This window comes from Pelmatolapia mariae, linkage group LG2 (genome assembly GCF_036321145.2).
Source record: "Pelmatolapia mariae isolate MD_Pm_ZW linkage group LG2, Pm_UMD_F_2, whole genome shotgun sequence".
Taxonomy (NCBI): Eukaryota; Metazoa; Chordata; class Actinopteri; order Cichliformes; family Cichlidae; genus Pelmatolapia; species Pelmatolapia mariae.
In genome coordinates this window covers 429,328-456,816 of record NC_086228.1, presented here as the reverse complement: position 1 = coordinate 456,816, position 27,489 = coordinate 429,328, and the positions used below count along the sequence as shown (strand labels likewise).

The following is a 27,489-nucleotide window of genomic DNA, read 5'->3' as shown; positions in this document are numbered from 1 at the left end:
TGTTCAAACGAGCACATTAAAGATAACATTAAAAATGTAAAAATCTTTATTAGAAAACTTTATTTACACCAGGTTCAGCAGCAGAGACACGTGACTACACAGAGGAAGAGGGCGGGCCTTGGCTCCGTTTGGCGGGATGTTGCTCCTCGCCGTCTCTTTCTCGTCCTCGTTTCCTCAGGTTTCTTCCTGAGGTCGACTCCACCTCCTGCAGGGGGAGGAGCTCAGTGGATCAGGAGGCGGGCTCATGGTTATACTGTGTGTGTGTTTGTGTGTGTGTGGTTACCATGGTAGCAGCAGCAGCCCCCCCTCCCTCTGCAGACGGGTACATGAGCCTGTGCGCCGTCTCCAACATCTTCTGGTCCTGCAACCATCACAGAGTGAGCGGCCTACACTTCCCACAATGCACCTGACCATCTTTAACCCTCTAAGACTCGCTGCTGTGGCGTCAGCTGTGCTGCAGACAGCCAACCGCCATCATTGAGGGCGGAGTCACTACAAAAACACTGAACACAGCCTGATGCATGGTTATTTGGGTGGGGGGGGGGGGTCAGGTGAGGCGTTACCTGTAGCCAGGGGTGCTGCAGAGCTTCCTCGATGCTCATCCTCTTCATCGGATCAACGACCAGCAGCTTCCTCACCACGTCTTTGGCTGAAACACAGACGGGTCATATGAGTCCAAACACAGGAAGCTCCGCCTTTCACCCTCAGGTTCCAAACAAGATGGAACCAAAACAGTGCTGTGCAAAAGTCCTGAGCCCCCCTACGCACTGTGGAACACGCAGTGACTCACTGACACACCTGCACACACACCGTGAGCCTGACGGTGACTCTGCGGTGCGAGCAGCTCTCGTTCGCTCGTTTCTAGAAAAATCTCAGCTGTATCGTGAAGCGAGCGCCCGACAGCGAGCCCGTCATCACTAACAGTATCGATAAAGTTCAACTGAAGCAGCTCGTACCTTGATCGGAGACGCTCTTCCACTTGGACTGAACCATGGTGAACTCTCCTCTGATGATCTGATCGGTGACCGACTGATGACCAAAGCTCTCGTGGAACGGAGGGTAACCTCCCAGGCTGACGGACAGGAGGACACGGGAGGAGAGAGAGGAGGACTCAGTGATGAAGCTGGAGTTTCAGTAAATCATCAAACGTCACAACTTTCACAGCTTTCAGGTGGAGATGTTTGACCTCTGACCCTGGCTGTTTCTCTGCGGCTTCCTCGACAGTCACACACCTGCGGGAGCCAGGTTACATCACCGCCGAGGTTTCCATAAATGACTCGTGGTTTACGAGTCATTTATGGAAACCGAGTCCTACAGGGATAAAAAGCGGACGCGTGTTCTGCTTCTTCTTCTTCATTGGTGGTGTGAGCAGGCGTAGGACGCTGTGAACACCTCGGACAGCGACGCGTGCCGAGGTCTCGGGAATCAGCTGGTCGGTGCAGAAATGCTGTTTCTGTCAGGCTCTCTGCTGCTGACAGCCAGCGTTTTCTGTCTGTATGTAACACGGATTCATCTCAGGGAGGAGCCTTTCTGAGGTCAAAGGTCAGATGACCAGGGACTGAACATGAGTGAAAAAGCGGCCGATGCCCACGAGCACGTTTAACCCTCTGGGGTCGACAGAGGTACCGGCGCGTCAAAATCACACCCTAACCCCTAACCCTTGTGCAGAATTTTTAGAAATGAACAATTTCTATTTGCACTTCAAGTTTGAGGGTTTTACAGAAAAAAATAACTTTTTTCTACTCGGAAGTTTTTTTGTCTGAATTTAGATCAATTGTGCTAATACAGTATGTGAAAATGAAAAAATAATTCCAATGTGATGAACAGTTTGTAAAGGTCAAATCAAAAGTAGTCAAAAACGGCCAGTTATACCCTGGACCCCAGAGGGTTAAAGGTGTCGGCTCAGCTCTGGCTGCTGGAAATAAAATATCAAGAAAAAAGGGGGCTCAAGACTTTTGCATAGCACTACGTTCTTTGGCTCCACGCAGGAAGTAGAAACAGACTCTGGCGTGCCGGCAGCGGCTATGTTTTCATGTGCCGAGGGTAACCAGGCGGGCAAACGAGTGAGCGCACGAGTCGAGGCGGCGCGACAGGCGAATAAACGAAAGCATTTCCCTGACAACACAAATCATCCATCATCACCCTGCAGCAGGAGGCCCGAGCCTACCAGACGAAGAGCAGCACGCCGAGGCTCCAGGCGTCCACGGCGAGCCCATAACCCGTGGTGGACGCGTGCGTGAACACCTCCGGAGCCAGGTAAGATGGAGTCCCACACAGAGTCCTCATCAGCACCGCCTCCTCCAGGATCCGAGACTGGTTAAAGTCCGTCACCTGACACACGCATGCACGCACGGACACACACTCAGTGAGGAGGGAGGAGGTGGTGATGCTGCAGGTGATGCGTCCAGGTGAGCGCACGTACCTTGATGAGACACACGTCGTCCTGTGAGGACAGCAGGATGTTCTCCGGCTTCAGGTCTCTGTGGATGATCCCGTTACTGTGGAGATACTACACACACACACAGTTACAGTTGCTGCACCTGTGTGTGTGTGTGTGTGTGTGTGTGTGCGCGCGCTCGTTACCATAGCAACACCAGCTCACCTGCACAGCACGAAGCATCTGGTAAAAATAAAGTTTGGCAACAGATTCATTGAGCTGCTGCTTCGACTTCACTCTGTGGAACAGCTCCCCCCCCTCCATTCTGACAGGTGACACAGACAGGTGAGGGAGAGACACAGGTGAGACAGGTGAGAGAGAGAGGCTACGTCCACACTAGCATTTTCAGTCGTTTTCACAGAGTTGTGCGTCCACATTGAAACAGCGCATGCGTGAAACGCAAGACGATTCGACCTGCCTCATTTTATTTACTTTCCGGCTCGTTGAATCGTCGCGGCAAAAGTTCGAGGAAAAGCAGCGAGTTTTTTAAATGGACTAACAATGAGGTGGAGTTGTTGCTGCGAGTAACACAAAAGTACAAAGTCACAAAAGCGAGTGAGAATTAAAGAATTTGAAGAAAAGCTCTCTGGAGCATGTGCAGACTGATATTAATGTTTTTTAGGGCTGTCAAACAAAACAGCTGCTGTATAACGCCCTCCGCCATCTTTGTTTAATTGGTCACATGACTGGGTCGTATGACTAAAATGTGTCATCGTTTTGGAAAGTCTCCATTTTCAAATCTATCCGCTTTGGAGAGCGTTTTCAAAACGCGGCGTTTTCCTTGAGCGAAAACGCCATCTCAGTGTGGACGGGACGCCAAAGCAGAGAGAAAACGATGCGTTTTCAAACGAAAACGTATTAGTGTGGGCGTAGCCTGAGAGACAGGTGAGAGAGACAGGTGGAGGTTCACGCACAGCTCCAACACGATGTAGAAACTTTCCTCCGTCTGATAGAAGTCCTCCGTCTTTATGAGACAAGGCTGCAGAAGACAAGGAGTGAAGAGAAGGAAAGGAAGGATGAGTGTTGTTACTGGCGATAAAGGAGCGTTCCTGTACTTGTGCTTTTTCTTCTTCTTCGTTGGTGTTACTCACGTGGTCGACCCTCTGCAGGATCTCGATCTCTGTCTTTGCGTTTCGTGTCGCTGTCTGTGATTGGACAGAAAAATAAGTCACATGATCACCATCGGTTGCTCCCCTTCAACTCTCAAAATAAGGTTGAGACGCCATGTTTGTAGTTCTCTGGGAGGCATCTGTGTTTTCACACCTTGCTGACATTTCATTGGGTTAAACTGAGTTAAATTCAATACCTGATTGGTTGGCACCAGAAATATTTAAATTAAGCAGTGTACTGAGAGTTTACTGGCTTTCCCACCGGCAGAGACCGCCCCCCAGTGGTGATTTCATGCAGTGCACTGTTAGTTTGACAGAGAGGGGTGTCTGCATTTTTGATGCTATTAAAATTCATAAATGAACTGACACGCAGTCGAAAGAAACGAGCAGCGGGTCTCAGCCAATCAGAGAGCAGATGAGGCGACTCACCCCTTCAGACTGAAAGTTCTTCTTGTTTATGATTTTCACTGCAAACTTCCTGCAGGTGGATCGCTCGAAAGCCAGCCGGACCTCGCCACACACTCCTCTAAAACACACACAGTCAGCAGGGTGGCACCGGCACAGGAAATGACATCACAACGCCACGAAACAACTCACGTGCCGATGCGTCGGGTCAGTAGGTATTTCTCTTGCAGGTCTCTGGGTAGGCTGGACTGATCGTCCGACATCAGGTCGATGAAGACAAAGACTGCAGAGAGACAGGAGCAGGAGGTGAGACCGGTGCCAGGGTGTCCAGGTGTTTTCAGGTGCTGTTCTGGTGGGCGGAGTCACCTCGGTTTCGTTGTTCAGCCAGAGAGATGACGGCGTTATTGACCAGAGGAAGCTTCTTGTCTTTGCCGATCGGAATCCCATCGAGAAAAGTGCCGTTATTACTGAGGTCCTCCACGAAGACCTCCGAGCCCTCCTGACACACAGGTGGAGAGGGTGATGTTAAAGCCCCGTGAGTGCAGTACTCACAGTACGATCAGTGCTAGTATCAGTGGTAGTAGTACTGCAGTAGTCTCACTCTGTAGATCCTGAAGTGTTTCTTGCTGTAGATTCGGAACTTTCTGGAATTTCGGTCATTTGGATCCTCCAGGACGTAGTTACACCTGGAGTCCCGTCCAAACAGGTACTGGTCCTCTATGCAGTCTGTAAACAAACAGGAAACAGGAAGTGCTCTTCTATGCAGTCTGTAAACAAACAAACAGGAAACAGGAAGTGCTCTTCTATGCAGTCTGTAAACAAACAAACAGGAAACAGGAAGTGCTCTTCTATGCAGTCTGTAAACAAACAAACAGGAAACAGGAAGTGCTCCTCTATGCAGTCTGTAAACAAACAAACAGGAAACAGGAAGTGCTCCTCTATGCAGTCTGTAAATTCATGGGCTGCATCCTCCTGAGGACGCATTTGTAGACCGATTACGTCACAGCGATGCGCCGAAGGCTGTCCAAATTCGTAGACTCCTCCGAATGCAGCCGACAAATGCGTCCTCCTTTTCCCCGAATTTGAAGGATGGGTCGGGTGTGTCCTTCGTGGCCCACCATATCCCAGAATTCATAGCGTGGCCCAGCTAAACTCCAGTTTTCAACAATGGCGGCAGCTACTAAGTTTTAAAATTACTCTTATTAATCTTTCTGGGTCACAAAATAAACTTTTAACATATTTTCAGGCGAGAAAGTAGCTGTGCAAACTTCAAATATCTGCTCGGTTTATCAAGACACCACATATTTGCAAAAGTGCTTCGACGTTTTCGGAGACGTCTGTTACCCACCAGCTCGATAGCTAGCCGCGAGCTCGAGGGTCACTGAAGCCGCCGAGAACGGCACAACTCCCGGCACATCATTTTCAGATCACCGCGGACTTTCGCTACTCTGGTTAAACGTGATATATAAGTCACTTAGACAACCTAAAAATGTTATTGTTTGGCTTTTTTCAGTGTTTTGCTTGTTCGTGAGTAAATCGGTTTGGCTGAGATTAAAGTTATTAGATTAGATAAAACTTTATTAATCCATCGGGTGGGTTCCTCCTTGGTTTTCACACAGCTGATTAAACAGAAGTGTGAGACGGTCGAGAATTTACGCCAGTGTCCTGTTATACTTTAGATAGCAAGGAGCAGACGGCCGAGTTTATTAAACTCCACCCAGACAGCGGTGACGCTAATCTGAAGGCTAGACCGTCCAATTTCACAGCCGTTTACTTCCGGCCTACCCGACCTTCTGAGGACCCGGCCCACGTAGACCGCGAAGGCCGGGTCCTCAGGAGGATGCAGCCCATAAATTTGGACACAGCTAGGAAGTGCTCTTCTATGCAGTCTGTACACAAACAAACAGGAAACAGGAAGTGCTCCTCTATGCAGTCTTCTGGGCCCCCCTCCGTGGAATTACAAAACCTGCAATTCTGGGATTTTATTTGGATGCTAATTAGCAGCAGCAGCTAGCTCATCCTCTGGTCACTCCATGCTCAAAACAGGAAGAGGAGTTGAAAAACCAGGATGCCATGTCCATCTTTTATCTACAGTCTAAAGATCTGTCACACCTGAAGCACTGTCTGCTGAACAGAAGTATCCTGATTACTTCATGTGTCGTTTAAAGTATGGAACGGTGGAGCTCGGCTGGCTGATAATGCTAATTCTGCTGCTAATTCTACTAATTACTATTTGCAGACACAGCACAACATGTTCAGTTTAGTGGGATCTGATTAAGAACAGAGAACGAGCCAGCGCGGCGGCGTGTTGTGAGCAGCGGTACCGTGGCTCCTGAAGCCCGGGACCATGGGCAGTAGGCGGCCCCAGGGTTGCAGCTCGGGCTCCTCTGGGACGGACGCGAGCGTTACGGGGATGGTGTCCACGCTGCTCAGAGTCCCCGAGCCACTCGACGACTGACTGGCTGAGCTGGGCCCACTGGATGAACTGGAAACAGGCTGGGACTGGGACTTGGCTTGGGACGGGGACAGGGTGGACTGGGTTTGGGACTGAGGACGCTCCCCCTCAGGAGGCCCCTCTTCAGACATCCTTCAGCTCTGCAGACACATGACAGACAAAATCAAGAACAAGAGAAGAAGAGTTTGGCTTTCTGCCGCAGGATCTTGGACATCCGTGGGCTCGTGGCCCCAGAGCACACAGTGCAACATCCCCACGCCCCACTGTGGCAGCGTTCAAACAGACCGCGTGTCCGAGACTCCCACTCACCGTGAAACCGGAACCCCGCCGGTGCTGTCAGGCTGCGCGCGCCTTGTCAGCGAGCTCTGCACTCAGCCGAGCCAGAACCAGCATCCGGGTCTCTGCGCGTCCACGAACCGCGACGCGTGCTTCGATTTCTTGACCGGGACCCTGCGGGACACGCGCTTCCTTGTGGCCTATTTTTTCTCTGACGTCACGAAGTGGTTCCAGCCAATGGTAAGTCGGAATGTGGATCACGTGCACCGGGAGCCGTCGGCTGGTGTTTCCGGGTTTGGTTTGGTCCCGCAGAGGAGATTCAGAGGCTGATCGATAGTTATGATCGATACGTGAACGGAAGCCAGGGGGCGGAGCGAGCCACGTGTCTGTCTGCACACCTGTCTGCGAGTCCGACATGTCCAACCAGAGAGGCGGCAAGACTCTGATCATCACAGACGGTGAGTGTCGGGGCGGGGGGGGGGTCTGCAGTCTCCATGTGAGAGCCTCCGTCACAGCTCCAGCTGTTCTGTGTGTGCAGATGAGGAGGTGGAGGTGGTGAAGGAGGAGGCGGAGGAGCTCAACCCGTTCTCCTTCAGAGAGTTTCTGCGCTGGAAGAACCAGGACCCGGACCCGGAGCAGAGCTGCACAGCTGCACAGCTGGAGGTGCACCTCTGTCCTCCGGTAAGGCAGCGAGCACAAACACAGAGTGGGTCTGTGCTCACAGCTGTGACACGCGTGTACGTGTGCATATTTAAAAGAGTGACACAAACTTCAAACTGCTGCGCTGTGGCGGTCGTGGATGTGATCGCTGTGGGCCGAGCGTGTAATCGGCTCACAGCTCAGACTCAAACCGTCCATCGGCCCCACGCTGAGTGTTCAGCCCCACGCTGAGTGTTCAGCCCACTTCATGCTGCTGAGTAACTGTTCTTATGAAACAGCTGAGATGACCTGAGCTCAGCTGCTGTTTCTCAAAATCTGCAGAAAACAGTATTTCCATCACAAACACACGCATGTCACAGCTGTGAGCACAGACCCACTCTGAGCGTCTGCAGTGACACAACACGTGTTTGTGCTCTGTGATGTCATCTGACCCTACCTGCTCCTCCTCCTTTGAACGACCTCCACAAACCAACGAGGTTAAAACACGGCGTGCAGTCAGATGTGCGTTTTGTAGTCCAGCTTCTGCTCGTTGTAGTTTCAACACTTTGGGTATCCGGCGTCACGCCGTTAAGCAGACACGAGTGTGAGGTCGTTCCACTTCTCAGCATCAGAGAGACTTTATTTATCCCCAAGAGGCAATTAACAAACAACAGAGCAGCATGACGTTGAAGATAAGGACAGTAAGAGTGAGATAATAAACACACAGAATATACAATTAATACAGTTTTAAAATTAAAGTGACTGAAGGTGAATAAATAACTGTAAGTGACTAAAAGTGAATGAAGTGTCAGTAGTATAAGAAGAGTGTAGTTTATGTTTCTGGTGTGGGAAATGTTCTTATCAGCTGGAGTTAAAAAGCAGAGCTGCTTTGGGGTCAAAGGTGGCTCTCCTCCTCTCAGTCCTGCAGGAAATGCAGCGGAGGCGTCGCCCAGAGGGGAGCCATTGAAATGCGGGGTGAAGAATGTGAGAGGGGTCGTTGATGATTTTGGCTGCCTGTCTAAGGGCCTGTTGGCTGAAAACCTGTGCCAGAGTTCTGACAGGCAGGCCGATGATTTTAGAGCACACTGATGCAGGTGCTGCAGTCTGTTCCTGTATGAAGGCTGAGGGAGTGGAACCAGCAGGTGATGGAGAAGGTCATGATGCTTTCCAGGAAGGCGTAGTAAAAAGTCATCATGATGGGTGTGCTGACTCCAAAGGAGTTGAGTTTCCTAAGGAGGTATAGCCGTTGGTGGCACCTGCTGAGAATCTCCTCTGTGTTGGCAGAGATGATGTTTTTGGTGACCTTTTTAATCCTCTTGATGACTGGGGTGTAAGCAGGGGCCAGCAGGACGGTGTGGTGGTCTGCTGAGCCGAGAGGGGGGAGGGGGAGGGCTTTAAATGCATCTGGTACAGAGCCGTAGCATTTATCCAGAGTCTTCCCCTGACGTGTGCTGCGTGTAACATACTGTTGGTATCCTTTAAGCGACTTGTCAGGGGAACAGTGGTTGAAATCACCCAGGATGAACTTGGGAGAGTCCGGTGATAATTGTTCCAGTTTGTACAGAGTGTTGGTGAAGTACTCTGTGGCTTTAGCTGCATCAGCTCTGGGGTGGACGTACACCAGGATGATGAAAAGCTGTGGGAATTCTCTGGGAGGCAGCAGGGGCGCAGGAAACAGCCAGAAGCTCGATGTCTGTGGTGCACAGCTTCTCCCTCACAGTGACTGTAGAGCACCAGCTGTTGTTTACATACAGACACACGCCGCCGCCATGTTGTTTCCCGGTGCGTTCGCGGTCTCTGTCCAGACGAAGAGGTGGTGAAAAGCCATCAATCAATACCACTTTTCTCTTTTCCTGAGTCCTCACCGGGATCCAGGAGAAGAGGTTAGGGGATAGGAGACGCTTTGACACAGCAGTATGGGCCCACTCTAACCCACTGATGAGTTCCACTCACAGAGGGTTGGGGAATGACTGCAGTCACTGTAAGATGGTGACAGGTGTTCCCTTAGGCCCCTCCTCCTTGCTTCGACATCAACAACCCACTGACAGGTGTCAGTATTTCCACGGCTGCACAGTTTAAAACAGCGTTTCTGTCGCTGCCACAGTGTAACCTGAAGTGTCCATCAAAAGGACCAATCACACCGGGCGCCTGTGCTTCTTTAGGCTCCGCCTACCCATGATAGCGTGAAACTGTAGCAGCGCGTTGGTTATGGAGTATAATTCTGTACATTTCAGTTCAAATTGAATCCCTGCGACTGTCTCGTAGACAAATAGAAATAAACTGCAGCCACAGTCTGAAAGTCACATTTAAACGTGATCCTGTGTATGTTTCATATAACATGAACTGATGCATGCATATTTATTTATGGGAGAGAAAACTGTGCAACAAACAATATTTGAACTGTGGATCAGTCAGAGCTGTGTGTGGTTCCCTGTATTCTGTCTGTCCTGCAGGACAAACATCAGCGAGCGGGTCCCTGCATGCAGCTGGTTTGTGTTGATGCTTCTGCAAATACACGAAGCAAATATCTAGAAACTGTTTCACTGTTTCCACCGACTGCAGAGATCAGCTGTTCTCCTCTGCATGTCTCAGCTGCTGCTGGCTCCTCCTCCTCCTGACCGGAGGGTCTCCCCCCCGATGATACACCGGGACACACTGTCCCGGTGTATCATCGGGGGGGAGAGCCTCTGTGCCGTCTCCTCTCTCCTGACTCTGGACTCAAGCGTGGCCGTTAACAACAAAGGCAGAAAACTTGATCAAATATCTGTTAACAGATGAAAACACCGTTTTCTCCTCTAAGCACACGGCCTGTCTGTCTTATCATTAGCAGCTTATACAGCGCAGCATGGTTGAGTCTGTGTCCTCAGCACAGTCCACGGGCCAGATGTTTGGTCCCCGTAGATGCACTTGGCTTACAGCCTGAACCGTCTGCTCGGTGTAAACGCTGACGTACGTTTGGCTTCACAGCGGCAAACAGACCAAAGCTCTTACGACCCGAGCCATGCTAGATATCGCTAACGTCACGTAACTTCGCCAAAGGTTAGCTGAGTTTAACGTGTTTTCAGATTCTTCGTTATGCTAACATTCGTCCGTTTCTGGACCGCTTCCCTTCGACAGTCCGCCATTTTTTCCAAAACATTTCTTCAACCTCAGATTCGCAGTGAATCCTGGGATAGCGTGGACCACGAAGGATACACCCGACCCGCCTCACACAGCCTCTGTCTGTCTCATCAGGAGGAGGAGGAGGAGTGGGGGCGGAGCTTCCAGTCAGGCGTTGACAGCACCTCCTCCCTGTGCACAGAGGAGGAAGAAGAAGAGGAGGAGACCAGGTGAGTCTGATGAAGGGCGGGGCGTAAAGACCTGCGAGCAGCTTCTGTGCAGATGAAACTGCACCTGCCGTGAAGTCACCTTCACCTGTGTCACCAGGTTCTCCTCCAAACCTGAAGCAGCTGCAGGAGGAGGTGCAGGAGGAGGAGAGAACTATGAAGGAGATGACGAGACCTCAATGGCTGAGCCGGCCACCTTCTGCAGGAGGAGGAGTGCCAGGAGCAGCCAGACGCAACAGGTAACCCAACCACGGAGCGCTTAGTTCAGGGAGCGTGGGACAAAGCAGAACAGGCGTGTTAACGAGCTCCTGTTCTGTCTCAGCTGAAGGAGGAGAACGCAGCGCTGAGGAGGACCGTCAGGGAGCTGCAGAGGAGAGCCGAAGTGAACGAACGCAGGTTTGTACCAACCAATCACAGGACAGCGCCGCAATGTGTCGCTGCCCAATCACTTACCCAGCATGCCTCTGTCTCCCAGGGCGTCGCAGCTCTCGGAGGAGCTGCTGCAGAGGAGGCGTCAGGAGGAGAAGGAGGCCCAGGACCTGGAGAGCATGGTTCACTCTGTGGAGCAGAACCTCCACCTGATGACGGTACACACTAGCACACAAACACGAACACACAAACACACACACACAGTGTTTGCATGAACATGTGTGTCCGTGTGTGTGTGTGTGTGATTGTGTGTAAAAATGCTCTACGTCTTTTCGTGTTAGAGGCGAGCGGTGAAAGCGGAGAACGCCGTTTCCAAACTGAAGGCGGAGCTACAGCAGCTGCAGGTGAGATAGAGAATGAATCATTGATTATTGATAATCTGCTGGCTGTGTGTATCAGCGTGTGTGTGTGTGTGTTTGAGGCCGAGGTGGATTCTCTGCGGGCTGAGAACAACGGTCTGAAGTCAGCGGAGTCTCAGGTCGTCATGACGATGAGGCAAAATGCTCAGGTGGCATCCGATTACCTGAACAAGATGGCGAGCCACGCCCACTCCTCCATCCGGTCAGTACCTGCAGACACACACAGCCATCAGCCACAACACCAAGCTGTTAATGCTGCTGCTCTCTCCCTCTCACCTGTGTGTCTCACCCATGTGTCTCACCTGTCTCTGTCTCACCTGTCTCCCTCTCACCTGTGTGTCTCACCTGTCTCCCTCTCACCTGTGTCTCGCTCTCACCTGTGTGTCTCACCTGTCTCCCTCTCACCCGTGTGTCTCACCTGTCTCCCTCTCACCTGTGTGTCTTACCTGTGTGTCTCACCTGTCTCCCTCTCACCTGTGTGTCTCACCTGTCTCCCTCTCACCTGTGTGTCTTACCTGTGTGTCTCACCTGTCTCCCTCTCACCTGTGTGTCTCACCTGTATCTGTCTCACCTGTCTCCCTCTCACCTGTGTGTCTTACCTGTCTCCCTCTCACCTGTCTCCCTCTCACCTGTGTGTCTCACCTGTCTCTGTCTCACCTGTCTCCCTCTCACCTGTGTGTCTCACCTGTCTCCCTCTCACCTGTGTGTCTCACCTGTCTCCCTCTCACCTGTCTCCCTCTCACCTGTCTCCCTCTCACCTGTGTGTCTCACCTGTGTGTCTCACCTGTCTCCCTCTCACCTGTGTCTCCCTCTCACCTGTGTGTCTCACCTGTCTCCCTTTCACCTGTGTCTCCCTCTCACCCGTGTGTCTCACCTGTCTCTGTCTCACCTGTCTCCCTCTCACCTGTGTGTCTCACCTGTCTCCCTCTCACCTATGTCTCCCTCTCACCCGTGTGTCTCACCTGTCTCCCTCTCACCCGTGTGTCTCACCTGTCTCTGTCTCACCTGTCTCCCTCTCACCTGTGTGTCTCACCTGTCTCTGTCTCACCTGTCTCCCTCTCACCTGTGTGTCTCACCTGTCTCCCTCTCACCTGTGTGTCTCACCTGTCTCTGTCTCACCTGTCTCCCTCTCACCTGTGTGTCTCACCTGTCTCTGTCTCACCTGTCTCCCTCTCACCTGTGTGTCTCACCTGTCTCCCTCTCACCTGTGTGTCTCACCTGTGTGTCTCACCTGTCTCCCTCTCACCTGTGTGTCTCACCTGTCTCCCTCTCACCTGTGTCTCCCTCTCACCTGTGTGTCTCACCTGTCTCCCTTTCACCTGTGTCTCCCTCTCACCCGTGTGTCTCACCTGTCTCTGTCTCACCTGTCTCCCTCTCACCTGTGTCTCCCTCTCACCTGTGTGTCTCACCTGTCTCCCTTTCACCTGTGTCTCCCTCTCACCCGTGTGTCTCACCTGTCTCTGTCTCACCTGTCTCCCTCTCACCTGTGTGTCTCACCTGTCTCCCTCTCACCTGTGTGTCTCACCTGTCTCCCTCTCACCTGTGTGTCTCACCTGTCTTCCTCTCACCCGTGTGTCTCACCTGTCTCCCTCTCACCTGTGTGTCTTACCTGTGTGTCTCACCTGTCTCCCTCTCACCTGTGTGTCTCACCTGTCTCTGTCTCACCTGTCTCCCTTTCACCTGTGTCTCCCTCTCACCCATGTGTCTCACCTGTCTCTGTCTCACCTGTCTCCCTCTCACCTGTGTGTCTCACCTGTCTCCCTCTCACCTGTGTCTCGCTCTCACCTGTGTGTCTCACCTGTCTCCCTCTCACCTGTGTGTCTCACCTGTATCTGTCTCACCTGTCTCCCTCTCACCTGTGTGTCTCACCTGTCTCCCTCTCACCTGTGTCTCCCTCTCACCTGTGTGTCTCACCTGTCTTCCTCTCACCCGTGTGTCTCACCTGTCTCCCTCTCACCTGTGTGTCTTACCTGTGTGTCTCACCTGTCTCCCTCTCACCTGTGTGTCTCACCTGTCTCTGTCTCACCTGTCTCCCTTTCACCTGTGTCTCCCTCTCACCCATGTGTCTCACCTGTCTCTGTCTCACCTGTCTCCCTCTCACCTGTGTGTCTCACCTGTCTCCCTCTCACCTGTGTCTCGCTCTCACCTGTGTGTCTCACCTGTCTCCCTCTCACCCGTGTGTCTCACCTGTCTCCCTCTCACCTGTGTGTCTTACCTGTGTGTCTCACCTGTCTCCCTCTCACCTGTGTGTCTCACCTGTATCTGTCTCACCTGTCTCCCTCTCACCTGTGTGTCTTACCTGTCTCCCTCTCACCTGTCTCCCTCTCACCTGTGTGTCTCACCTGTCTCTGTCTCACCTGTCTCCCTCTCACCTGTGTGTCTCACCTGTCTCCCTCTCACCTGTGTGTCTCACCTGTCTCCCTCTCACCTGTGTCTCCCTCTCACCTGTGTGTCTCACCTGTCTCCCTTTCACCTGTGTCTCCCTCTCACCCGTGTGTCTCACCTGTCTCTGTCTCACCTGTCTCCCTCTCACCTGTGTGTCTCACCTGTCTCCCTCTCACCTATGTCTCCCTCTCACCCGTGTGTCTCACCTGTCTCCCTCTCACCCGTGTGTCTCACCTGTCTCTGTCTCACCTGTCTCCCTCTCACCTGTGTGTCTCACCTGTCTCTGTCTCACCTGTCTCCCTCTCACCTGTGTGTCTCACCTGTCTCTGTCTCACCTGTCTCCCTCTCACCTGTGTGTCTCACCTGTCTCCCTCTCACCTGTGTGTCTCACCTGTCTCTGTCTCACCTGTCTCCCTCTCACCTGTGTGTCTCACCTGTCTCCCTCTCACCTGTCTCCTTCTCACCTGTCTCCCTCTCACCTGTGTGTCTCACCTGTCTCCCTCTCACCTGTCTCCCTCTCACCTGTGTGTCTCACCTGTCTCCCTCTCACCTGTCTCCCTCTCACCTGTGTGTCTCACCTGTATCTGTCTCACCTGTCTCCCTCTCACCTGTGTGTCTTACCTGTCTCCCTCTCACCTGTCTCCCTCTCACCTGTGTGTCTCACCTGTCTCCCTCTCACCTGTCTCCCTCTCACCTGTGTGTCTCACCTGTCTCCCTCTCACCTGTGTGTCTCACCTGTCTCCCTCTCACCTGTGTCTCCCTCTCACCTGTGTGTCTCACCTGTCTCCCTTTCACCTGTGTCTCCCTCTCACCCGTGTGTCTCACCTGTCTCTGTCTCACCTGTCTCCCTCTCACCTGTGTGTCTCACCTGTCTCCCTCTCACCTATGTCTCCCTCTCACCCGTGTGTCTCACCTGTCTCCCTCTCACCCGTGTGTCTCACCTGTCTCTGTCTCACCTGTCTCCCTCTCACCTGTGTGTCTCACCTGTCTCTGTCTCACCTGTCTCCCTCTCACCTGTGTGTCTCACCTGTCTCTGTCTCACCTGTCTCCCTCTCACCTGTGTGTCTCACCTGTCTCCCTCTCACCTGTGTGTCTCACCTGTCTCTGTCTCACCTGTCTCCCTCTCACCTGTGTGTCTCACCTGTCTCCCTCTCACCTGTCTCCTTCTCACCTGTCTCCCTCTCACCTGTGTGTCTCACCTGTCTCCCTCTCACCTGTCTCCCTCTCACCTGTGTGTCTCACCTGTCTCCCTCTCACCTGTCTCCCTCTCACCTGTGTGTCTCACCTGTCTCTGCAGGCAGCTGCTGGGGGAAGCAGAGACTCTGCGTTTGGTGTCTCAGCTGCTGCAGTCCATTGATAAAATCTCCTCCCTGAACTCAGAGTCCTGAACTCCTTTGGACCTCCTGGTTGTCATGGAAACATCCAGGAGAGGTCTCTCTGTGAGGTCAGAGGTCAGCTGGTATTTTATTTTGGAAGGCCCCAGATATGCTGACTGCTGATTGGTGGACTCTGTGACTGTGTTGATTCATAAACTCTGTGATAATAAAGCGCTCTGATGATCGGAGGCGTGCACCACGAAGACGGCTTTTTGGCTGATCCGGGCGACTTCAGGGTTAACGTCGGTTTTCTGAAGGTGGCTGGCCAATCAGCTGTCTTGAACGTAGCGTCGCCATTCCTAGAGGATCCCTCGGACCGCTACGGGGAGAGCGGGAGGGTCTGGAGGCTTCGTGCGATGAGCTTCAGTAGTCTTTTTTTTTTCCTGTCGGCAGCAAGTTCCAGTTTATTTATATAACACATCTGTTGACAAAAGTAGTCAAAGCAGAAAACATAAAATAGGATAAAACAAATTTGAAGCGGTTTCATTGTTCTGTAAACATTCATGTATTCCTGCTGAGCTCGTATCAGCTTTGTAATGTTTCAACTTTTATGTTTGAGTCTTTACTCTCGGACCACAAACAGCAGCTGAGACAATAAAAGCTGAAGCTGTCAGGAATGTGCGTGTGTTAATGTGCTGCTGGAAACACCGAACGCACACCTGAACACCTGTTCAACAATCGCATTCATTTACTGTGAAGCGATTCTGATAGGTTTGTAGCATAAGCCTATTTGCTGGAACGTTCAAGACAATTTACTACACAGCAAAAGCAAGACACAAGTAGGCAAAGTTCTTTGTGTTACCCATGCATGAGGGAGAGAACCATGACAAGCGCCGTTCCTTCGCTTGACCCCAGTCGCTCTCGTCCGCTCCCCCGTAACACTGCTCTTTTATTGAGGTTACATGAATATACATAGGCTCATTAACATATGACGTCTACATACACACAAAGAGTACCTTGTCTGTGTGTGTGTGTGTGTAAACGACTTCCCTAAACCTGCTGGTCTGGAAGTCCAGCAGTTCATCTAAACAAAAGGCACTTAGACTAAAACAGATATAGATGTGTTTATCCTACCATGAAACAATAAGAGAAGGTACGACCTCTCCCGTGCTCCCAGGATGTGGGTGTGAATGCCAGAACACTCTGGAATGCACACAAAGTCTTTGCAGACTCCTAAAGATCACACAACCTATCACTACACCTCTAAGGATATATGGTTAAATATTTCTAAGCATAAATGACAATCAACAATACAAATCTAACAGATTCCCCTTCATCAAGCGCTGGAACAGGAAGCTGTCATGTTTCCATGGATCCGGTTTAATGGGCGTTTATCAATATGCGTACTTGTGCGTACTTGCGTTCTCGTGTACTCGTGATACGTCATCAGTCGGAGACCAAGTACTGTTCCAATTCGAAGTACGCATCAAGCCGAGAACGCGAAAAAGTCCGGGATGTGTTCTCGATCCGCCCGTTTTATCGAGCATGCATCGGTGTAGACTTGGGACAGCTATATATCCCAGAATGCATTTCGTCCAAAACTCAATAGCAGACTCCCGGGACATCGTTTTCAAACCCCCCCCCCCAAACGCTCGCGGACTTCTCACTACTCAGGTTAAAGAAACCCCAGCAGCTGTCTATAGTATTGAGTGTCCACTAGAATAGAAATAAAAGCGTTCTAACATCTCACCTGCTTGTTTTTATTAAGGTATGTACACGTATGTACATGTACACTATTTTTATTAATAGAGGTTTCACTACTGAGGTTAAAAATGATATATAAGTCACTTAGATCACTTCTAAATGTTAATGTTTGGTTTATTTCAGTGTTTTATTTGTTCCTGAGTAAACCGGTTTGGCTGTGATTAAAGTTAAGCTTCATAACATGTTACTCACAGTTAAATTAAGAGGGGACGGCAGTAAAATCTCCGGACCTGTGACATCATCACGTACGCTGGTGTTCCAATTGTACATATCACGAGTCCGTGCTCGCGTTCTCGGCGGGTACGTACTCCCGTGCGTTCTCGGCGAGTACATACTCACCGAGAACGCGAGTACGTACTCGCGTACTTGGGTATTGATAAACGGCCAAGGTAAAGATGCCATCTTATGGGTCCCAGCTCTAAGGGGGCGTGTCAGAGTGTTTACCTGGATAAATAAGGATGCATGCGTGATTTTTTCCAAAAGCTGATTGCAGCTTCTACCTCGTATAAAACAGGGAAACATCCTCACCGCCAGTGCAGAAGTGCAGCTTCCGTATTTGTTGCGTCTCATCGAGAAAAACACGATTGGCTAAAGAGACAACCAGGAAACAAGAACAAGTAAATAAGAGAAAGCATGATGTCTGATACAGTCGATCAGACAGATCATTACCCACATATACAAAACCAACTATGATGCACAATATAAAACAGGTGACTGGGTGTGTGTCTGTCTGTGTGTGCCCTGTGGTAGACCCGTCCAGGGCGTACCCTGTACCCACAGGCACCTGGGAAAGTTTTAGCCCACCCCCCGTGACTCTGACCTGGATGAGAGGAAGAGAATGGATGAAAAATATGAGCCACAGAAAACAGAACAACCGATGAAGCCATGAGAAATACACAGAAAGCCTAAACTGAGCTGGCGTCGCTTCGAGGACTCTGATCGTTCCACTGACTGTTGACTCGTTTAAGCTAACTGACCCATCCTGCTGTAACCAGGCAGACCAACTAATATGTACCAACAGAGAGACTGATGCTTAATAATGATTAAATAATAATGTTCAATAATAATAAATGGTGTGTTACTGCCACCTGCTGGTGTGGAGTGTGAACTGCAGCCAAACAGAGTCCGGGCTGTAGCAGTACTGGAAGAAAATGTTAGATGAACTGGAGCTCTGTGAGTTAGGACTGGTTTTAAATGACGTTTACTTCATTTATTTAAGGTACTTAGAAGGATGAATGTCTGCTCGCTTTAGCTCATGGTACAGCCGCCTTCATATCAACATGCGTGCAAACGATAAGTGTTGCTAGGCAATAGTTTTACATCCATTTCTAAGGAGTCAAAATGACATGTCGGGCAGTTTTAGGTGGTCTTAATCTTTTTCTTTTGCTCACACACAACTCAAAATTCCCTGTTTGATGAAAAAGTCCATTTCAGGAAAAGTTGTGAACATGTTTTGTTTGAATTATAACAGAGTTATATGAATTTCAAAATGTCAGCCGGTGTTAAAGGACGGCTTCACTTCCTGCTTTTCGCCTGATCCGAGGTCTCGTTTAGTGCCTGATGTGGTGTGGACGGTTTGTGGGGACGAGCGAGAGTGTTCTCTCACTTTATATTGGGATTAACAAGCTTCAGATGAAGCTTTGACACATGAAAGGCTTTGACTTTATTGAAACAGAGCCAATCAAACAGATTGATTGATTGGAGTGATGATAGGATCGATAATTGCTGCTGGAGTCAAACCTCTGAGATCACAGGGATTGAAGAAAATCAGGATATTTGAGTCTGTGGTTTTTATTTATTTTATTTATTATTTTTTCACCTGTCCCGTTTGGATCTTTAGCTGTCAGAATTGTTGTCTGAAGGCCAAGAAAGATGCCAAGCAGATTTACCAAGTGGATCATCATGGCCATATTGGTCCATTTGATTGACCTTTATTATAATTATGTATTTATTTGATTTGATTTTCGGTTGTTACAGACGGGACAGACATGACTGGGGGATAGGACAGGGAGAAAGAGTGAAAGAAAGAGAGGGGAGAAGAGAAAAAAAAAGAAATACAAACAAAACATCTGGATCACCTGTATGGAGATAAGAAAAAACAGAAGAGAAAACAAACAAAAAAGAGCAACATAATAAATACAGCACCATCACAATAAACTAGCTAGCAGTAGATAACAGTAGATACTAAATATTAAATGTTATTGTGCAGCACGCAAGATAGACAGCGCACAATGTGCTTTGAGGTAGCAGCCAAGAAAGGTGTAGTTTGTGTCTGTGAACACCCGTGTGTACACCTGTGTGCACACCTGTGTGGATAAGCACGCTTGTATTCAAAAGGTTTCTCCCTGTGACGATCTGCTAGGGAGTGTGGAGAGCCATAGCCCCGTCCCCCAGGGCATGAAGCAGGTATGGAGGAGATCCAGGCCCCAGACATCCAGAGGCCCCAGAATACGAGGACCCAAGGAGGACCACCAAAGGGGCAAACGTGCCACCCTCCTGGGAAGAGCTGAGGAGAGCCCCAAACGAGAGGTCACCCAGCAGCAATGGAGTAAAGGCCAGAGGGGGTTGCAGTGACGTGCCCGCGGACTCTGCCGGCAGCCAGCTGTGCCAGAGAGGACCGAGCCCCAGACCCAGAGGCCTGAGGGCACCCCACCCCTCGGAAGGGGCCCAGCCGGGCCACAGGCGCCAGGCCCCGCCAATCGGCCACCAGGAGTGAGCCGGTACATACATGAGCTCCCAGCCTCAGACACCAAGAACCACCAGCACACCAACGTCTGAGGGCCTCAGCCACTGGCAGGGAGTGTGGTGAGGGGAGATAGGCCTCCATACCTCGGAGAGCCTGAGATGTTCCCAGAGAGGTCGAGTCTAAGACCCGACCTGACATATAGACACAGACGAACAGGCACACGCAGACTCAAACGTGTATTCCCACCCCCATATGCACAACCAAATACTCGGCACTCACCTGATGTGGAGACAGACACAAATAGACACTGTACACACATTCACACTCCCCAAACATACTCTATATCCCAGGTCTGGGTACCCCTGCACCCAGAGGGGCAAACCATACCCAGACCCAGGAGATGTAACCCTTCTCTCTGGGGTGGAGGAAAGCAGACCGCCTCCTTATCTGCAGTAGCAGGGACGCCCCGCATCACAGACCCCAATCCGACGGCCAGCACCTCCTCCCAGCCCCCCAGCCCCGACGGTTAACAGAACGGGGGTGAGTGAAGACCCCAAACCTCCCTCCGCCCGCTCATATGCAGTGTTGCTGCGTGCTGTTGTAAAGTGCATTTAAAACACAGGAGAGCATGGTGCTTCCTGCCAGAGAGCAGCACGGCTCCTCCAGAAAACCCTCAGTGTCTATATGCATTAAAATTGAGGGTAGGGCACCAGCGCCAGAGGTGGGTTGGAATACACAGAACATCCTCTGGGCACTGTATAACGTGCCCACCCCCAAGGCCCTATATGTATGTGTTATGAGAGTGTGAGTAATGTGGTCGTCTAGGTTGCAGAATAAAATTGAGGCACAGGCGGCCAGAAGGGGACAGAGGGGGAGTGCCTCCCCTGCACCCTGGTGACACACCTGCACCCCAAGCCCTGCATGTGTGGGTGTGGTGGAGCGGGAAGAGGGAGGCAGCTGAGGATGGGGAGGGAAGAAAGGGAGGGAGAAGCGGCCCCTCCTTGGGGCCAGCTCCCCCGCTGACCCCAGTAGGCACCCCCACACCCTGGAGTCTGTGGTTTCTGCTCAGTGAGCATGCTCAGAGTGAGCGTCCTCAGCTCTGTGACCATGACAGCTTCTGGGTGGACTAGCACACTGCGAGCCTGGACTGAGTGGACCCCGGAGTCCTTGGTTCCGTTTGTCCTCGGCCTGAGACGGAGACACTTTACTGATGTGGGACTTTCTGGGTTTCTGCATCAAACTGAGTTGAAAGATTTGTGTGCAGACAGAGTTTTAGAGCGATATCGTGACAGAAATGTGAACTTCTAACAGGAAAAACTGACAGAACTCCAATAAGCTGTAATAATAAGAGTCAGAGCTGTTAATGTGAATGGAGCCATTAAAATACAGATCAAAGTGCTGTGAGTAGGATGGGACATAAAAACAAAGGTTTAAAGCTTCAGTCAGATCCTAAAAACACTGAAAGTACTAAACTAAGATGGGTGTAGATCCCGCACGCTGAGGGAGGAGTCGTACCGTGCAGACGGTGTCTGATGGGCTGAGAGCTGCTGACCTCACAGAAACGCAGCCTTTATATACCCGACACTGATCCTGTGACCCGAAGGATTCTTAGGAAAAAGTGAGCGTATTACTCGGTACCCTGACCCACTCGCCAGTTTCCACAGAACTCATGCTGACTTCCTGCCACAGCTAACCACCACAAGAAACGCCATCTTTATACACCAGTGCACCAAATCACAGGCTGTTTCCACATAAGACTGAAAGTCCCAGCCAGGAGACCATCCTGGTATCAGGTTAACACACACCTGTCCCACAGGCTCCACGTTGAAAATTTACCCACAGTGCATTTTCCTCTAAGTCAAAGACATCAAACTGTGATGTGTGTCCTGATACTGATGATCACTGCATCAACAACATTGTGAGTTTTGCAGTGGGTGTAAAAGTATTTGCAGTTTTTCAGCCCTGAAAGTTTTCTGGACTTGTGAAGTAAAGAAAAATCATTCAAAAGGGTCAAATTTGTAGTTTTAACTCATTTATGTGGAAAAACCTTAATTTAAAATGTAAATCTTTGTTTGGCAGACACACGAGGTCATGTGGCTCACTGGCTTCACATCAAACCTGCAGAGTCCAACTTATCATCATCGCAGTACGTGTGAGGAAGTGTTGGAGTTGGTGCACGGCGGACGCCTTCAGTGGGCCCCGCCTCTCGCCCTCACACAGCCGGGATAGGCTCCAGAATTTCTGCCTACGTTCATTTTTGTATTTCAAAAAAATGATTTGTTAAACGTGTTTGTGGGTTTAAAAATGTAAAGAATATAACTTTTTCTTCTCTAATTTTATGATTTTGTCTGATTTTAGATCCAAATGTGAGTTTGTGCCGGAGCACAGCGGGCGTACGCTCCCCGTGGTGCGTCACGTCCCTGTCCAGTGGGCTGGATTCTGGCCCCTGAGCCTTATGTTTGGCTTGTCTGAGGGCTGCAGTTCACACTCCACGCCAGCCGGTGGCGGTAACGCACCGTGTAGTTGTTTTCCAGCCACCAATAAATTTCGAGCAGCCGGGGTGGTGGACGCTGATTGGTCGGCGGACCGGACTCGAGGCTTCTTATTGAATCAGTCTTCAATAATCAGTCGTGATCCGAACTCCACGTGCGTTAGAGACGTGGACCGGGACGCTCCACGTGGACGTGTCCGCGGGGTCGACCAGGTGAGCCGTAGGGTTCCCAGGACCCACTTCCGGTGTTTCTGTGTGTTTTATTTCTCTGCTCGTGTTGGTGAATATTCTGCAGTCGATTTAAATGATGTAAGGACATGCGTGACGTCATTCACAGACTCGGTGCTACATCATAAATAATCCTTCCGGTCACTTTAGTGTCGTTGTGTAAGTGTCGTGTTTATGTCTCAGTGACCGTGCGTGGATTCACAACAGCTGCTGTGGTGCTCCGCTCCGGTCAGCAGTGGCTCACGGGAGCAGTTCACTCCCTCCTCCACCTGTGGTCCACAGTCACCCCGTCCCACCCTGCTGTCTGGTGCTGCTAACACCCGGGTGTATTTGACACACTCGTGTGTTTTAGTTTCTTCTTCTCTGTCACAGTTCAGGGTTGTTTGTCCGTCGCTTCTCCCTGATCGCTGTTCTTCAGTCCAGCGTCAGTAATGGAAATGAACCAACGGGCTGTCCGGCTCACAGCGGGTAATCTGCCCGGTATGCCAGATTACCCGTCCGGTGTTCTGGGAATCCATCCTACCCGGTGTTTCTGCGCATGCGCACAACACGAAATTAAGTGGCAAACCGTCCTACCTTTGTGAATGTCACCTACAAGCATACTTTAACGCAGTGGTTCCCAAACTTTTTTTGCTGGGCCCCCCTTTGTTTTACAAGAAAAATGTTCGCGCCCCCCCCCCCCCCCCCCCCCTCCTCCAACCACACACACCCATATTTTGCTCCATTGCGGTTTATTTCACACCTCAAACATTTAGTAAACAATTAAGCAAATACAAGTAATCTGCAATAAATTACAGGTAGTAATAAAATAAACTACTAACTCTTTTACGCTGCGTCCGCACCTACACGGGTATTTTTGGAAACGCAGCTGTTTCGTCCACACGTAAACGGCGTTTACGAATCACCGAAAACGGAGATTTTCAAAAACTCCTTTTTTGCGTTTCCGTGTGGACGATGAATTGCAGAATGGCAGATAGAGACACAATACTGTTAATCTGACTGTCTGCAGGTTTTACACGCTTACATACACACGCAGTTACTGTCCCTCCATTTAGAAAGGCAGAGGCGTCACGGTGTGATTATATTACATGTAGTTGTTTTTTCCTGTGTAATAATATTCAACATTGCTATCAATACATTTTTCAAAAAATGTCTCTCTGTGCAAAATGGGTTTAAAAACATAAACAGCTGTGGGACACTGTTTGTCTGTGACGAGGGAACAAATCGTGGCAGGATCAGCCTGATATTATTTGTATCCCGCTGTAACTTTACTGTATAAAGAGCTAACATCTCCAACATGTCAGGAGTAGTTAGTCATTACAACAAGTGTTTGTGAACTAAAAATCAAGAATGTGGGATACTGTTTGTCCGTGATTTGGAGAGCCCAGCGCTGCTCCCGACGCAGGGAAAACCAGTCCTGCAGGGGAGACCTACCTCAGCACTTGTGCAGGTGAAGCCAAAGGGAAGATTTGCTTCACCATATTTTCTAGTCTTTGGCTTAGAATGAAGCTGGTTTGGAAACATATTCAGCGATGCTTCATCTCCTGCTTTGTGTATGTGGAGGCCCCCCCCCCTGCGGGCCCCACACTTTGGGAAGGTCTGCTTTAACCCTTTAAGACCTACCATAGAACCAAGTCCGCCAGAGCTTATATTATATTTTTACATGCTGTAGTGCCAATTTTGGGAGCATTTCAAGTTGATATACATCAATACAACCATTACAGCCCAAATTTTAATAATATGTATGCATTAAGTTCATAGTAATTACATAAATTGCAAAAAAGTGCAATAAACTACAAAAAAATTGAAAATCGTTTTTGTTTTGTTAACATATATTTCTAGTTAGAGAAATTTAAGAGGCTTATCCCTCAAAACTGTAAATACAAAAAAGTTGCACAAACTAGTTTCCCACCACAGGACATTTATTTGAAGTGTCTTCATAGTTTTACTTTTGAAATACACCAATTTTTATATACTGCAGGAAAAACGAAAATAAATATTATAGTGCAAATTTGCAAAAAAGCAGCATATGCATCAAAATAAACTATTTCCAGCAGTGCAATTTGAGTTCTAAGCATCCCAGAAACGACACAGAAAGTCATAAAGTCAAAGATAACTTTTAAAAACACCAGTATAGGCTCTGAGGCCCTGACAGTAAAAAAAAAAACTACATTTCCGCGAAAATGACGTCACTTCCGGTTTCGGGCAGGTAATGGCGGACATGCGAAAGTTCGCGCTGACGTCTATTCCAACGTAGGAAGTGTTATGAACAGCTGATCGGATCGGCAAAGCGTGTTTCTGGAATATTATGTTTTTGTTGCTGCAAGCGCTTTTTATGCAGTTTTTGCAAAGCTATATGTGGAAGGAAACCGTGACCTAGGACAAGCTGATGGCATAAGATGTAAGTACAACTTCTCCGGTTTCATATGCAAAAAAAATTATTGCGCTAGCTTACGTGGTTGCAGTGATACAGGGATTTAAAAATAGATACGCAAATTGTAGCGGGGGCGCTACGCTCGGCTCTAAAGGGTTAACGGGTAAAATGAAGTGGCAAACCATCCTGGCTGTATGAATATGACCTACAAGCATACTCTGATGGGCAAAGTTAAGTGGCAGACCGTCATACCAACTTAAATTTGTGCTGGAATTACTCTGTGACAGCAGAAATGTGCATAAACTACTTACGGTAGGACGTTTTGCCAAGTAGGATGGTTTGTCAGAACACCGGTGCTGACAGCTTGAGTGGAGGCTGACGGAGAGGCGAGTTTCCTAAAAGAGATCAGCCGCACTTCACTGAGGCTCAGCCTTCATCAGTCTCCAAAACACCTGCTGATCAGAATTATTGATGGTCACAGATCTAAAAATGACCCCGTGGGTCTCTGTGTCACAGAGTACTGTAATCCAGATGTGACGGTAGCGAAGGTGTCCAGCAGGTGTGGCTGTGGAGCTGCTGTCAGGTGCACAAACACCAACACTGTAGCTCCCTAAAAACTGAAACCATGTTGTGGACTCAGCTAAACTACATTTATTGAGGAAATATCTTTGTTTTCATTTGTTAGTTTGATAGAACGTGTTTATTGTGTTTAAATATCTTTGCTGCGTTTCATAAATAAATTTGTCATAAATACAATGATATTGGGAAAAAGACTGAAGCGAATGAAAAGCCACTCTGGAAACCTGCTGAAGCTGAAATTCAACATAAAATGAAGACTAGTAAGAAAATAAAGTGTAATAACTGTGCGAGGGGGCGGGGCTTTATTCATGTCTGAATGTCTTTGAGACTCCGAATGTTTAATTTCAGCTTTTCTTTGCTGACTCTGCAGACTGTAATGGAAGCTGCGGCCAGCAGGGGGCAGCAGGTGGTTTTACCTGAAGTCATTACAGCTGAAGTTCTGTGTCTGTGAATGATGCATGCTGGGAAAACGGACCGAGAGCCGCTGTGACATCAGCACAGGTGAGCAGGTGGGTGAGATTCTGGGACGTGCTCAGACTGAGGTGTGTCACATGACCCTGCTGCTCTAAAGGCTCCACCTCCACTCAGCTGAGAGCAGGAAACGAAGCAGGAGCCGGGGAGTCTGCTCGTCCTCAGTGTTTACATGAAACTAATAAATACGATTGTCAATAGTCAATGAACCAGTGTTTTTGAGTCCTCTTAAATCTGACTTCTTTAAAGGGCCAGTTCACCCAAAAACACTAAAAACCTCCACCGTCACCTTTCGCTCTACCTGGAAGTGATGTAATAAAAGGCCGACTGAAGCCCCTCCCACAGCAGTCTGTTCACAGAGGGGAGGGGCCGTGACAAAACCGGACTGAAGCGTACTCTGATCCAGGCAGCACGTGGCGTCCGCGACTTCCACATTGTCCACGGCCAGAATCTAACCATCAGTTTGTGTTCCTGCAGGTGGCTCTGCTCTCTGATTGGATCCTGAGCTGTGATGTCATTGGTGACGCCTCAGCCACAAAGGTGAGGTTTGATGTGTCTGTGGTGATGTCACAGGGTGGGCGGGTCTTCTGGGAGATGATGTGAACAAAAGGCCGAATTGTAGCGCCCCTGCCAGGCAGTGTGTTCTCAGAGCGGGGCGCCGTGACAAAGACCGACCGAAGCGTTCGTCTGATCCCAGAGCGTCACGTGACCCGACAGCTGACTGAGCAGGTTGGGTCACGTGACCGAAACAGTTTTATTCCCATGTTCAGCAAACTTCCTGTTTTTCTTCTTCTGCAGTTTCCTGACGGCGTCCTGTGTGAGCGCGGTGTCAGGATGGTCTGTGGCTGTGCCGCAGTAAAGAGGAGGAGTTCTGACCACGCCTCTCTGCGGTCTGTGAGCCCAGCTGTGGATCATGTGATGACCGTGGTGGATTATAAGTGGACAGGCTCGCTCTGATCCACACTCTCCCCCAGCTGTGTCGTTTAAGCCAGTTTGGGACAATTTGTTTTTAAGCTATAAATATTTTTAAACAGCCAAATGCAGCAAATCTCACACTGACCAAAACTCTGCAGATTAATGTTCAGTATATTTATTTATTCATGGGAATAAAAAACAAACAAACTCCAGTTTAAAGAAAATTTGAATTTCATGCTTCCTGCTTCTCGTTATGGAGAGTCAGGAGTGCCAAAATGAATTAAATTTATCACTAAATGGTTCAAAGTCATTGATTAACACTGGAAATAAATTATTAAATATATAAATGATGAAATTACAATTCAATTAAGTTAATGCACTTGTTGTTCAGATTTAAATAGAATGGCGAGGAAATGATTAAGACGTAAACCTAACGGGGGCTAAATAAGTATAAATATAAATAAGTATAAATATAAATAAGTATGTACTTCTGCCTACTCCTTTTCAAACAACTGAATGGAATAATATTATGGACTGTTGGTGAATGTATGTGTTCGAAATAAAAATGAACTGAACATTGAATAAATTACTGATTTACAATTTAAATTCATGACAAATTTAAAAGATTATTTAATGATGTATTTAATTCATTCATTTTGGGACTCCTGGCCCTCCATATTAAATGGTTACGGCTCAAATGGGAGACGCCCCCAAGGGTGGTGGAGAATGACCGAGCTAAGATCCTGTGGGACTTCCAGATACAGACGGACAAAATGGTGGTGGCTAACCAACCGGACATAGTGGTGGTAGACAAACAGAAGAAGACGGCCGTAGTGATCGATGTA

The 27,489-nt window shown here is 49.4% G+C and overlaps 2 protein-coding genes and 1 non-coding gene across 4 annotated transcripts; 2 read left to right on the top strand and 1 right to left on the bottom strand.

The window, feature by feature from the left end:
• Positions 1–63: 63 nt before the first annotated feature.
• chek2 (checkpoint kinase 2) lies at positions 64–6,890 on the bottom strand. The gene is made up of 15 exons (XM_063489238.1): positions 6,716–6,890; positions 6,276–6,546; positions 4,553–4,677; positions 4,318–4,450; positions 4,144–4,234; positions 3,976–4,072; positions 3,529–3,582; positions 3,352–3,416; positions 2,603–2,702; positions 2,423–2,509; positions 2,168–2,331; positions 957–1,072; positions 564–649; positions 284–361; positions 64–205 (listed from the first exon to the last, which is right to left on the bottom strand). Exons 2-15 carry the CDS (start codon positions 6,535–6,537, stop codon positions 95–97), a joined length of 1,569 nt encoding a protein of 522 aa, XP_063345308.1. The 5' UTR covers positions 6,538–6,546; positions 6,716–6,890; the 3' UTR covers positions 64–94.
• Positions 6,891–6,936: 46 nt separating this feature from the next.
• Positions 6,937–16,874, top strand: entr1 (endosome associated trafficking regulator 1). Of its 2 annotated transcripts, none has more exons than XM_063489249.1 (9): positions 6,937–7,140; positions 7,221–7,363; positions 10,475–10,650; positions 10,748–10,886; positions 10,970–11,043; positions 11,123–11,234; positions 11,358–11,420; positions 11,498–11,637; positions 15,118–16,874. In XM_063489249.1, exons 1-9 carry the CDS (start codon positions 7,098–7,100, stop codon positions 15,206–15,208), a joined length of 981 nt encoding a protein of 326 aa, XP_063345319.1. In that variant the 5' UTR covers positions 6,937–7,097; the 3' UTR covers positions 15,209–16,874. The 2 variants fall into 2 exon arrangements, with proteins under 2 accessions (XP_063345319.1, XP_063345328.1); XM_063489258.1 differs by having other exon boundaries at positions 6,943–7,140; positions 10,556–10,650; positions 15,118–16,873.
• A 9,441-nt stretch (positions 16,875–26,315) lies between these two features.
• Positions 26,316–26,427, top strand: LOC134646556 (small nucleolar RNA SNORD89). The gene has a single exon (XR_010096762.1). It is a non-coding gene; the product is annotated as a small nucleolar RNA SNORD89 (small nucleolar RNA).
• Positions 26,428–27,489: the final 1,062 nt, after the last annotated feature.